This window comes from Petaurus breviceps, unplaced genomic scaffold (genome assembly GCF_028583685.1).
Source record: "Petaurus breviceps papuanus isolate PSGF00001 unplaced genomic scaffold, PetGlider_PUasm1.0 224, whole genome shotgun sequence".
NCBI lineage: Eukaryota > Metazoa > Chordata > Mammalia > Diprotodontia > Petauridae > Petaurus > Petaurus breviceps.
In genome coordinates, this window is record NW_027185887.1 from 968,906 (window position 1) to 981,116 (window position 12,211).

The 12,211-nt window shown below is 36.2% G+C and overlaps 1 protein-coding gene across 4 annotated transcripts in view; it reads left to right on the forward strand.

The window, feature by feature from the left end:
* ZNF407 (zinc finger protein 407) overlaps positions 1 to 12,211 on the forward strand; it is a 667,606-nt gene that overhangs the window by 634,918 nt on the left and 20,477 nt on the right. The window contains exon 9 of one of the 4 annotated variants that reach the window (XM_069094965.1): positions 9,193 to 9,358. The exons of the other annotated variants lie outside the window; for them this stretch is intronic. Within the exon in view, the coding sequence (XP_068951066.1) occupies positions 9,193 to 9,284 (92 nt within the window). The 3' untranslated portion in view covers positions 9,285 to 9,358. Of the gene's footprint in view, positions 1 to 9,192; positions 9,359 to 12,211 lie in introns of those variants that run through there. 4 annotated transcript variants of the gene reach the window in all.

A 12,211-nucleotide genomic window follows, 5' to 3' on the forward strand; every position in this document is an offset into this window, starting at 1 on the left:
AAAAAAAAGAAATGCCTGAGGAGATATCTGTCCAATCCCCTCTTCTTCAATGGAGAAATATATGACTTCACTCTCTAATCAGAGAAGCAGAGGCTACAGATGAGATATGAATAACAAGACTGATTCAGTTTGCAGAATGATGAGATCTTCCAATGACGAATTTACTCATGGAGAAAACAAGAAAGTCCACCAGTCAATGGGGAATAAGATGTCTCAAGACATGTCCATGTGTTTCTTAGACACCCCCTCTGGACTCCATTTTGCTTATACAGGTTTGGAAAATCTGAAATATTTGTTTAGTACATCCAACCAGATATCTTTGATATGCCCATGTAATCACTTTTGTTGTAAGTTTGTCAAAAACAGGACAGGTATTTCTAAGTTGGAAAAGGGAAAATATTACAGATTTCAAAAAGGAGTTTGCTACAGTAGTCCTGTAAGCTTGATCTGATTCCTGCCACATTTTAAAATGTATTTTTAAAGGGATGGTTGGTGAAGATCTTAAAAAAAAAAATTTAATTTGAAAAAAAAAACCAGTGATTAGAATAAACCTACATTCATTAAGAAGAGACTGTCAGACCAATCTTATTTTTTATAAGATTTGTATTTTTAAAAATTTTATCAATTTTTTTAATATCACCTTTGTTTATAAATATATCCTTTCTCCTTTCCCTATCTAGAAATCTACCACTAAGAGAAAGAAGGTAGTTCAGCAGAGTTACCCAGTTCTTTAATTAAGTCTATGAATTAATTAATTAATAATAATATAATTAAGTATATGAAGTATTCCATACACATAGTCTCCCACTTTTGCAAAGAAGGGAAACATGTATATTCTCATCTCTCTTTTTCAGAGCCAGACAGTCATTATAATTACACTGCTTTCAATTTCTTTTTTTTTTAATTCTTTAATTTATTTGTTTCCTTTTAGTTTACAGGATTCAATTTCACAATTCCTTGAATTTCACATTTTGTCCCCCTCCCTTCCCCCCCCCCCAATGGCGGCTTATAATCAAGTATAGGATCTGAAAATACTTTCATATTATACATTGGTCAGGTTATAAGGATAGATTGTACCAGCTGGAATGAAAAATGGTAAAGAGGACATAAAATCAAATAAGAGAACGAAAAAGATCAGGTATTTCGCTTCCACCTGGATATAAATTTAGTTCTTTCTAGTTCTTTCTCTGGATGCACGGTTTTTCTCTCCATCATGCATCTTTTGGGATTGACTTATATCCCTGCATTGTTGAGAAGAGTCCAGTCTATCAAAGTTGGTCATCACACATATGTTGTGTCTGTAATTGTGTACAAATTTCTCCTGGTTCTACTCTTCTCACTCAGCATCAGTTCTTTTAAGCCTCTCCAGGTAAATATGAAGACTGCCTGCTCCCCGTTTCTTATAGCGCAATAGTATTCCATAACATGCATATACTACAACTTGTTCAGCCATTCCCCAATTGATGGGCACCCCCTTAATTTCCAATTCTTTGCCACCACAAAAAGAGCTGCTATAAACATTTTTGTACATATGGGTCTTTCTCCCATTTCTATGATCTCTTTGGGCTATAACCCTAGGAGTGGTATTGCTGGATCAAAGGGTATGAAAGTATTTATAGCCCTTTGGGCATAATTCCAGATTGCTTTCCAGAAAGGCTGGATCAGTTCACAACTCCACCAACAATGCATTAGTATTCCAGTTTGCCCACATCCTCTCCAGCATTTGTCATTTTCCTGTTTTGTCATCTTAGCCAATCTGACTGGTGAGATGTGGTACCTCAGAGTTGTTTTGATTTGCATTTCTCTAAGCAATAGTGAATTGGAGCATTTCTTCATGTGCTTATAGATAGCTTTAATTTCTTTCTCTGAAAACTGCCTGTTCATATCCTTTGACCATTTATCAATTGGGGAATGACTTGTATTCTTATAAATTTGACTCAATTCTCTGTATAGTTTAGAGATGAGTCCTTTGTCGGAGACATAGGTTGTAAAGATTCTTTCCCAATTTCCCACCTCCCTCTTAATCTTGGTTACATTGGCTTTATTTGTACAGAAACTTTTCAATTTTATGTAGTCAAAATTATCCATTTTACATTTTATAAAGTTCTCTAATTCCTGTTTAGTCATAAAGTCATTCCCTCTCCACAAGTCTGATAGGTAAACTATTCCTTGTTTTAGCAGACTGCTTACAGTATCAACCTTTATACCTAGATCATAAACCCATTTAGACTTGATTTTGGTATATGGTGTTAGATAATGGTCTATGTCCAGTTTCTGCCATACTATATTCCAGTTTTCCCAACAGTTTTTGTCAAATAGTGAGTTCTTATCCCAAAAACCAGGGTCTGGGGGTTTATCAAACAATACATTACTGTAGTCGTTGACTTCTGAATCTTGTGTGCCTAATCTATTCCATTGATCCACTCCTCTATTCCTCAGCCAGTACCAAGTAGTTTTGATGACTGCTGCTTTATAGTACAGATTGAAATCTGGTAAAGCTAGTCTACCTTCCCTAGCATTTCTTTTCATTAATTCCCTTGATATTCTGGACCGTTTATTCTTCCAGATGAATTTTGTTGCTATTTTTTTCTAACTCTATAAAGTAGTTTTTTGGTAAATTAATTGGTATGGCACTAAATATATAATTTAATTTAGGTAAAATTGTCATTTTTATTATATTAGCTTGACCCAGCCATGAGCAATTGGTATTTTTCCAATTACTTAGATCTGACTTTATTTGTGTGAAAAGTGTTTTGTAGTTATGATCATACAGATCCTGGGTTTGTTTTGGCAGGTAGATTCCCAAATATTTTATAATGTCTACAGTAACTTTAAATGGGATTTCTCTTTCTACTTCTTGCTGTTGAATTTCATTGGAAATATATAGGAATGCCAAGGATTTATGTGGGTTTATTTTATATCCTGCAACTTTGCCAAATTTATTTATTGTCTCAAGCAGTTTTTTACTTGATTCTCTAGGATTCTCTAAGTATATCATCACATCATCTGCGAAGAGTGATAGCTTGGTCTCTTCTTTGCCTAACTTGATTCCTTTGATTTATTTTTCTTCTCTAATTGCTACTGCTAACATTTCTAGTACCAGATTGAATAAGAGGGGTGATAGTGGACACCCTTGTTTCACCCCTGATCTTATGGGAAATGCTTCTAGCTTCTCCCCATTACATATAATACTTGCTGATGGCTTTAAATAGATGCTACCTATTATTTTAAGGAAGGTTCCATTTATTCCTATACTTTCTAATGTTTTTAATAGGAATGGATGTTGTATTTTGTCAAAAGCCTTTTCTGCATCTATTGAGATGATCATGTGTTTTCTGCTAGTTTTATTGTTGATATGCTCAATTATACTGATGGTTTTCCTAATATTAAACCATCCTTGCATTCCTGGAATAAATCCGACTTGATCAAAGATAAGTTGCTCTAGTCTTTTGGCTAGTATTTTATTTAGAATTTTTGCATCTATATTCATGAGGGAGATTGGTCTATAATTTTCTTTCTCCGTTTTATCTCTCCCTGATTTAGGTATCAGTACCATATTTGTGCCATAAAAAGAATTTGGTAGGACTCCTTCTTCACTAATTTTCCCAAATAGTTTGTAGAGTATTGGAATCAATTGTTCTTTAAATGTTTGATAGAATTCACTAGTGAATCCATCTGGCCCTGGAGATTTTTTCCTAGGGAGGTGACTGATGGCTTGTTCAATTTCTTTTTCTGAGATGGGATTATTTAAGTAATTTACTTCCTCTTTGGTTAATCTGGGCAACTTGTATGTTTCTAAATATTCATCCATTTCCCTAAGATTGTCAAATTTATGTGCATACAATTGGGAAAAATAATTCCTAATTATTGTTTTGATTTCCTCTTCATTGAAGGTAGATTCACCCTTTTCATTTTTGATACTCATGATTTGGTTTTCTTCTTTCTTTTTTTTATCATATTGACTAAGGGTCTATCAATTTTGTTGGTTTTTTCATAAAACCAGCTCTTGGTTTTATTTTATTAGTTCAATAGTTTTCTTAATTTCAATTTTATTAATCTCTCCTTTAGTCTTCAATATTTCTAGTTTAGTATTTAATTGGGGATTTTGAATTTGTTCTTTTTCTAGGTTTTTTAATTGCATGCCCGATTTGTTGAGCTCCCTTTTCTCTAATTTAATCACGTATGCACTCAGGGATATAAAACTTCCCCTAAGAACTGCCTTTAATGCATCCCACAGATTTTGGTATGTTGTCTCATTATTATCATTCTCTTGAATGAAATTACTGATTGTTTCTATAATTTCTTGTTTGACCCACTCATTCTTTAGGATCAAATTGTTTAATTTCCAGTTAGTTTTTAGTCTGTCTTTCCCTGGCCCTTTATTGCATATAGTTCTTTTTGCATCATGATCTGAGAACGATGCGTTTAATATTTCTGCCTTACTGCATAGAATTGTGAGGTTTTTATGCCCTAGAACATCGTCAAATTTTGAGTATGTGCCATGAACCGCTGAGAAGAAAGTATATTCCTTTTTATCCCCATTCAGTTTTCTCTAGAGATCTATCATACCTATCCTCTCTAAAATCCTGTTCACCTCCTTAACTTCTTTCTTGTTTATTTTGAGGTTGGATTTATCAAGTTCAGATAGGGGGAGATTAAGGTCTCCCACTAGTATAGTTTTGCTATCTATTTCTTCCTCTAATTCCTTTACCTTCACCTCTAGGAATTTGGATGCTACACCACTTGGTGCATATATGTTAAGTAGTGATATTGCTTCATTCTCGATGGTGCCTTTTAACAGGATATAGTTTCCTTCCTTATCTCTTTTAATTAGGTCAATTTTTGCATTTGCTTTATCTGAGATAAGGATTGCTACCCCTGCTTTTTTTACTTTAGCTGAGGCATGATATATTTTACTCCAACCTTTTACCTTTACCTTGTGTGTATCCCTCTGTTTCAGATGTGTTTCTTGTAAACAGCATATTGTAGGATTATGATTTCTAATCCATTCTGCTATCCGTCTCCATTTTATAGGAGAGTTCATTCCATTCACATTAACAGTTATGATTGTTATCTGTTTCTTTCCCCTCATCCTATTCCTGCCCCTGTTAATGTTCATATTTTCCCTCCCTTCTCCCTTCCCCCCCTTAATAGTTTCCCTTTTGACCACTGCCTCCCTCAGTGTTTCCTTTTCGGCCCCCCTCCCTTTTCCTTCCCTTTTCCCCTTACTACTTCCCTCCCTACAAACCACTCCCACCCCCCTTTTGTAACCCTTTCCCCCTCCTACTGCCTGTAGGATATTGTTATACTTAATGAAGTATGCTATTTTTTCTTCGCATCAAGAATGACAGGAACAGATCTCATGCGAAGCTCCTCTCCCTCCCCTCTTTCCCTCTAAAATGATTCTTTTTGTGTTCCTTCTCTATAGCATCCTATTCTTAACTGGTTGTTATTCCCTCCTTGTACCAGAACCAATGAGGGAAAAGCTCTTATGCTTCCCAACACCCTCCCTTTTTTTCTTCTGCTATACAGTTTTTATGCCTCTATGAGTAGCATAATTTACCCTTTTCCACTTCACCCAGTCCCTTTGTAGCTTTTAACAAGATTTTTAAAAAATCATCATTTTGTGTATTTTATACTCATACCCTGTACTTGTCTATTACCAGTTTGCTCTTATCAAATAGCAGGGTGTGTGTGTGTGTGTTCTCCTTGTTTACCTTTCCAAGTCACTGTTGCATCTCGTAATTGGAGGTTGAATTTTCCATTGAGTTCTGGCTTTTTTATCAAGAAGGTCTGGAACTCTGTTATATCATTGAATGACCATCTCTTTGCCTGGAAGAATATGCTCAGTCTCGCTGGGTGTGTGATCCTTGGTTGTAATCCGAGCTCTTTTGCCTTCCTGAAAATTGTATTCCACTGCCTCTGATCACTGCTTTCAATTTCAAGTTCTTTGTTCTTTTCATTTTCATTGTTGTGATCATTATGTATATTATTTTCTTAGTTCTGCTTAACTCATCCTGTTCATATAAGTCTTCCCATGTTTCTTTGAATTCTTTATATTCATTATTTCTTGTGGTACAATCTTCCATTACATTTATGTGCCATAATTTCTTTAGCCTTTCCTCAATCTATGGGCATTTACTTTGTTTCCAGTTCTTTACTTTCACAAAAAAATGCTATTATTAATATTTTGGTGTACATGGGATCTCTCTCTGCCCTTGACCTCCTTAGGCTATATGCCTAGTGGTGGGATCTTTCAATTACTTCCTTAACAGAATTCAAATTCCTTTCTAGAATGTTTGAATCCTTATTGTCTTTTGTAATAGACTTATGACCAGATAATAGGTCAGAGGAAGCTATAAATACAGTTTATCTGGATTTAGCAAAACAGTTGATAAGTTGTTTTGTTTTGTTTACATCATAGTGGAAGAAATTGAGATGTGAGTTAGATGGTACTGTTAATCAGATTCAGAACTGGTTGAATTGCCAAACTTAAAGAATAGTCATTAATGGCTTGATTCCAACTTGGAAGGAGGTCACTAGTGAAGTGCCCCAGGGATCTGTGCTTGGCCCACTCTATTTGATATTTTTATCAATGACTGAGATAAAGGCAACAGACAGCATGCATGTCCAATTACAGTTCACACAAAACTGAGGACAGTTCACAAACTGGGTGATGGAGTCAGCATTCAAAAAGAGGTTGGCAAACTTAAACATTGTACTGAATCTAATAAGATGAAAATTTTAAAGGGTAAGTGTAAAGTCTTGTACTTGAGTTTCCAAATCAATTTCAAGAATACAAAATGGGTGACTCTTAACTATTCAGAAGTTTATATGAAAAATATCTGAGAGGTTTAGTGAACTGCACAAGCTCAGTATAAGTCAACAGGCAACCAAGCTAATACCACTTTAGGTTTCATTAAGCAAGGTATACCTTCTAGGAATAAAGTGATGATAGTCCCACTGTCTATTCATACCATATCTAGAGTACTGTGTATTGTCCCAGGTATTGCCTTTTAGGATGGATGTTGACAAGCTTGAACATGTTCACACAAAGGTAAAGAAGATGTTGAAGGACTTTGAGATCATGCTAAATGAGAATGCATAGCTGGAAAAGAGAAGTTACAAAGCACTGGGGGATGGGGGGGGGAGGGTTGGAGTAGGGAAAGTGAGGACATGATAGCTATCTTCAAGTACATGAAAAGCTGTCCTATGGAGTGATTAAACATGTCCTGTTTGACCCCAGAAGAGAGAGCTAAGAACAATGGGGAGAAGTCACAAAGAGGCAAATTTAAGCTCATATAAGGGGAAAATTCCTAATAACATAGCTGTCTAATACTGGAATGGGCCATCTCTGTAGATCATGGTTTCCCTTTCATCAAAGGTCTTCAAACAAAGGCTGTGTGGCCATTTATCAAGCATATTACAGTAGAATTATTTTTCAAATGTTTTGGCTTGAACTAGTTGGCTCCTGGGGTCTCTTCCAACTCAGAAATTCTGTTTTGTATTAAGTACCTAATTTTCTAATTCTGAAATACTTAACAGGACCTTAAACTGGGTGAAGGGAGGAAAAACCTCACTTACTATTAATTAGTTCTTTTACAGAATTTCACATTTATACAAACAGGAACTTCTTTTAACTTATATATGTAGAGTGTATATGACTGTCACATACATTTTTTTTAATGAAACCTTGTTTTCCCATAAGACCTCACAGCTGCCAACACCACGCTTTTCCTATGGCAGAGATGCCTAATGAGATTCCCATAATTGTGCCAAACCTGTGTTTGGCACACGAGTGTCAAAAGAATGAAGAAATTCAAATGTAAATTAATTAGCTGTGGCAAAGAGAGAAATAGGCTTCACCACCATAGGTTAAAAGAATGAGAAATAGGTTATATGATGTAGGATTCAGATCCTTCAACAGAAGTATCTGTGGGATTTCTTCTTTTTATAAGACTGAGGACATTGACTGTCTTATACATTTACTGGTTGTGTACTGGATGTGGAAAGATGTTCAACAATGTCTGTTGATTGATTTTTGAGAACTGCATGTCTAGTGATTCAAGTGGTTGGATAGGTTTGAGTACTGATTTGTCAAATCCCATGCACTTGAGCATTCTGACTTTATTTTCTGGATTGAATATACTAATTTATAAGTATAGCTATAATTCTTGGTCGATGTATGATGGACTCTGGATTTCAGTAGCTTGAAACAGATACTTGTACCTCCTTAAATCTTCTGCTTTCTTAAAACCTTAAGAAAAGACAAATGAATAAAAACTGTGAAAATCCATAACAAAGATAACAAGGACTACACCACCATCCAGCCTTTAAAGAAGAGTTCTATGCTAACTGTTTGGCCACTAGCCTGGGTTCTTTGTCAGGTAGAGTAAAAGCAGTCAACTGCTGGGCCCCTGGGTATGCCTCTCTTCAAAAGTGCACTAGTGGTACAAGTTAATTGCATAATTGCCAGAAAAGATCATCCCTTGTTTCATAGTGACAGTAGCATTAACTGCAGTGTGTGTTGGTTGGAGTGAGGGCCACAGAGATTTCTGTTAAAAGATGTGAATTTAATTCACCTCACTATTGCATCTGAAATTTCTTATCATGCATTATGTCTTCTAATCCTTTACCTGAATTTCAGTGAACTTAGACATTGTGGTGATAACTATCATTTTTTAATTTTTATTTTTAATTATATCTAGAGATTATCTTGGTGGTATTAGAAAGAACACTGATCTTAAAGTCAGGCCTGAGTTCAAATCTCATCTCTGATCCTTACTAACTAAGCAACTCTGGGCAAGGACTACTTTAAGGGCTACGTTTACCTCTTTAAGCCTAGTTTTTTCATGATTAAAATCTTGAATTTTAATTAGAAGATATTTCATGTCTCTTCTAGTTCTAACCTTGTGTGATTCTATGACTTTCCTGTCCTTTGACAATTTAAAGACTCCCGTCAATTTCCCATCCCCAACTCTTGCTCTATTTGTACACTTCTCTGTGTCAAATATTATTTAGATCCTTAGTTTTTCAAGACTCAGGACTGCATTTTTCCTTTCCCATAATTATTATTGTTGATGCCAGTAGTTATTCAAGCTTACTGATTCTTAGCCACTTCCAAATTGGCCTGACTCAGCTGAAATGCCTGAATGAGATTAAATTAAATCTTTTTTTTTTTTTTTGCTACAGGTTTCACACTGGTAACACATGTAGACACTTTACAAATGCTCTTTGATGATGAAGGTGATGGTAATGAAAAACAGCTAAAAATTGAAAACTGATTAGAAGCAAACCATTGTCTAAACAGAAAATATGAAAAAATGAGAAAAAATGTCAAATCCCATGTACTTGAACATTCTAATATTATTTTCTGAGAAAACAAGAAAAAACTTGGAGCTTTTCCATGTAGAATCACAGAATCTCAAAGTAGAAAGAAGCATCAAAGATTATCTAATTCAGCCTATCACTGAGTAAAAACCATTCTTCAATACCCTGGCAAGTGGTGATTCAGCCTCTTGACTAAAAGCATCTAGTGATGGGGAATTCCCTACCTCTCAAGTAAGTCCATTTAACTTTTAGACAGCTCCCGTAGTTAAGAAATTTTTCTTTTCAAAGAACTGAACTGTTCATCAAGCAGTTGATTAAAATCATTTAGTAAGCACTTGCTGGGTGCCAAGCCTCATTGTAAGCACTGGGATACAAAGAGAAAACAATCCCTGGGCCTGAAGAGCTTACCTTCTAATGGGAAAGACAACATGGACACACAGAGCTATTAAACAATATACACGTAGAGTAGTGTAAGTAATGTGGATTTTAGTCTGTGTAAAGTTGATTTTTGTTATTATTTCTAAAGTTCAGTTTCTCAGGATCTATAGCCATAGCAATCTCTTGTTCCCAGGTATTAGATATGAGTTCCCACAGTTATGGTTCAAAACATCACCACGCTTGTGCAGCATTATATAATGATAAATAATATAAATATCCACTGCAGCTATGCAGTGAAATCCATTGATGGGGTGATGTAAATTTGTGAGGCTATTTCTGGCAATATGCCTTCTTTGTCTGTCGCCGCTATAAAGCAGGTGGGCATTGTTCAGTGAATGGGGAATCTTAGGGTTGAATGCACAAATGCTATGTGTGCCTCAACTGGCTCCCATTGAGGCTTAGGGGGAACCTTGGGGTTGAATGCACAAGCTGGAATGCTAGACTAGAATAAAGTAGTAAGATTATTAACCCCTTCTTAGTGTCTTTTCTGTCTGACCAGATCAAGAGTGAACCTGTGCTAGCCAGCCCTCCTGTGTGCTGTGTTTATTTGTCTTACAAGTAGGTACAAGGTAATCTTAGAAGGGTGGCTTCTAGCATCAGGGGGATTGGACTTCTACAGAAGAATTGAGTCTTGAATGAAGTCAGAGATTCTAACGTGGACATGAGGAAGGAATGCCTTTCAATATAGGCAGCACAAAGGCAAAAGAAAAAGAGACAGCATGTCTTATGTGAGGAACAGCAAATAATTTTGTATGACCGGACAATAGAAAACAATGTGTAAAAAGATTGGAAAAAATATTATTTGACAACTGATTGGATGTTGGGATTGAGTGAGAATTAGGAGTGCAGAGTAATTCTGAGATTGGGAACCGGGGTAATTGGGAGGATGAAGATGTTCTTGAGAGTAACAGAGAAATTCAGAAAAAGGGTGGGTTCCAGGAGTGGGGAACCTGTGGCCTTGAGACTACACATGGCCCTCTAGGTCCTCAAGTACAGCCCTTTGACTGAAGCCAAACTTCACAGAAAAAAATGAAGTTTGGCTTCAGTCAAAGGGCTTCACTTGAGGACCTAGAGGGCCACGTGTGACCTTGAGGCCACAGGTTCCCCACCCCTGGTAGACAATAGGAAGTTTAAGATGCCTACTAGGATATTTAAGTTAGAATCCCCAATGAGAGGTTAGCAATGTAGAACTGAAATGGAGGAGAAAACAGGGATAGATAAATAAACCTGAGAATCATCCAAATAGAGATGAAAATTGTGCCAGTGGGAGAGATTGAGATCACTAATAAGAGGATAGAGAAAAGAAATAAAGACACAGGACAGAGCCTTAGAGCATATTCATAGTTAGTGGTTGTAACATGGTTGAGACTAAGGAATATATAGTAAGACAGATAGGAGAAGAAATGAAAACCAAAGAGGAAAGAGAATGCAGAAAAATGTGGTGATCAGTGTCAAATACTAGAAAGGTCAAGAAAGATGAGGATTGTGAAAAGGTCATTGGATTTAGCAATTAAGAGATCATTGGTAACTCTGGAGAGAACATTTTGTTGAGCGATAAGGCCTGAAGCCAGGTTGCAGTGGATTTAGAAGAGAGAGAGGAAAAAGTGGAGACACAGGGTAGAGGTGGTTTATTTTAAGGAGTTCAGCAAAGAATAGGAGGAGAAATACAGCATGATAGTTAGTGGAGATGGGAAGATCTAGTGAAGATTTGTTGGGTTTTTTTTTTAAAGAATACAGAAGACTTGTACATCTTTTTAGGGAGCACAGAAGGAATTAGTAGATGGGGAGAAATTGAAGATTAGAGAGAGTGGAAGTGGTAGTAGGAACTATCTTCTGGAAAAGACCAGAGTGGATGGGAACAAAGATACACACAGTGCCAGATTACTCTAAATATGTGCCCACTCTTCCCCATAGCTATTGAATTCGTTCATGGAGCAGTGTGATTTTATTGTTTATTATGATGTGATTTATATGTATAGTATGGTCTGGTTTTTATTTATGTATTTGCCTTAATATGTTAGTATCAATAAGATGCTTAGCATCAAGTAAATGATTATGTTTTTTTTTAATGGGTGTATGTTAAAGGATTGCACATAGTTGGAAGAAGAACTTCAGAGATAGTAGGAAATGATGTCAGGCAGATGTGAGGTGAAGGGGGGGGGAATTAGAGTGAACTTGAAGCAAATGGGGCAAGGCAGGATCCTTAACTGAGAAGATAAGATGTTCGGGGAGAAAAGAGACAGTTGGGAACAACTACTGTTGTGAGCGGGATAGAAAATCAATTGGAGAGGCTTAGAAGGATTTCTTCCTTTTGATTTCTACCTGTTGTTAGTAATTCTGCCCTTTGGGGCTAAGTGAGCAAATCTAATCCTTCGAACATTTGACAACCATTCAAGTACCCTAAAATGACCAACCTGACCTGCCTAAGTCTTCTCTTCTAAAT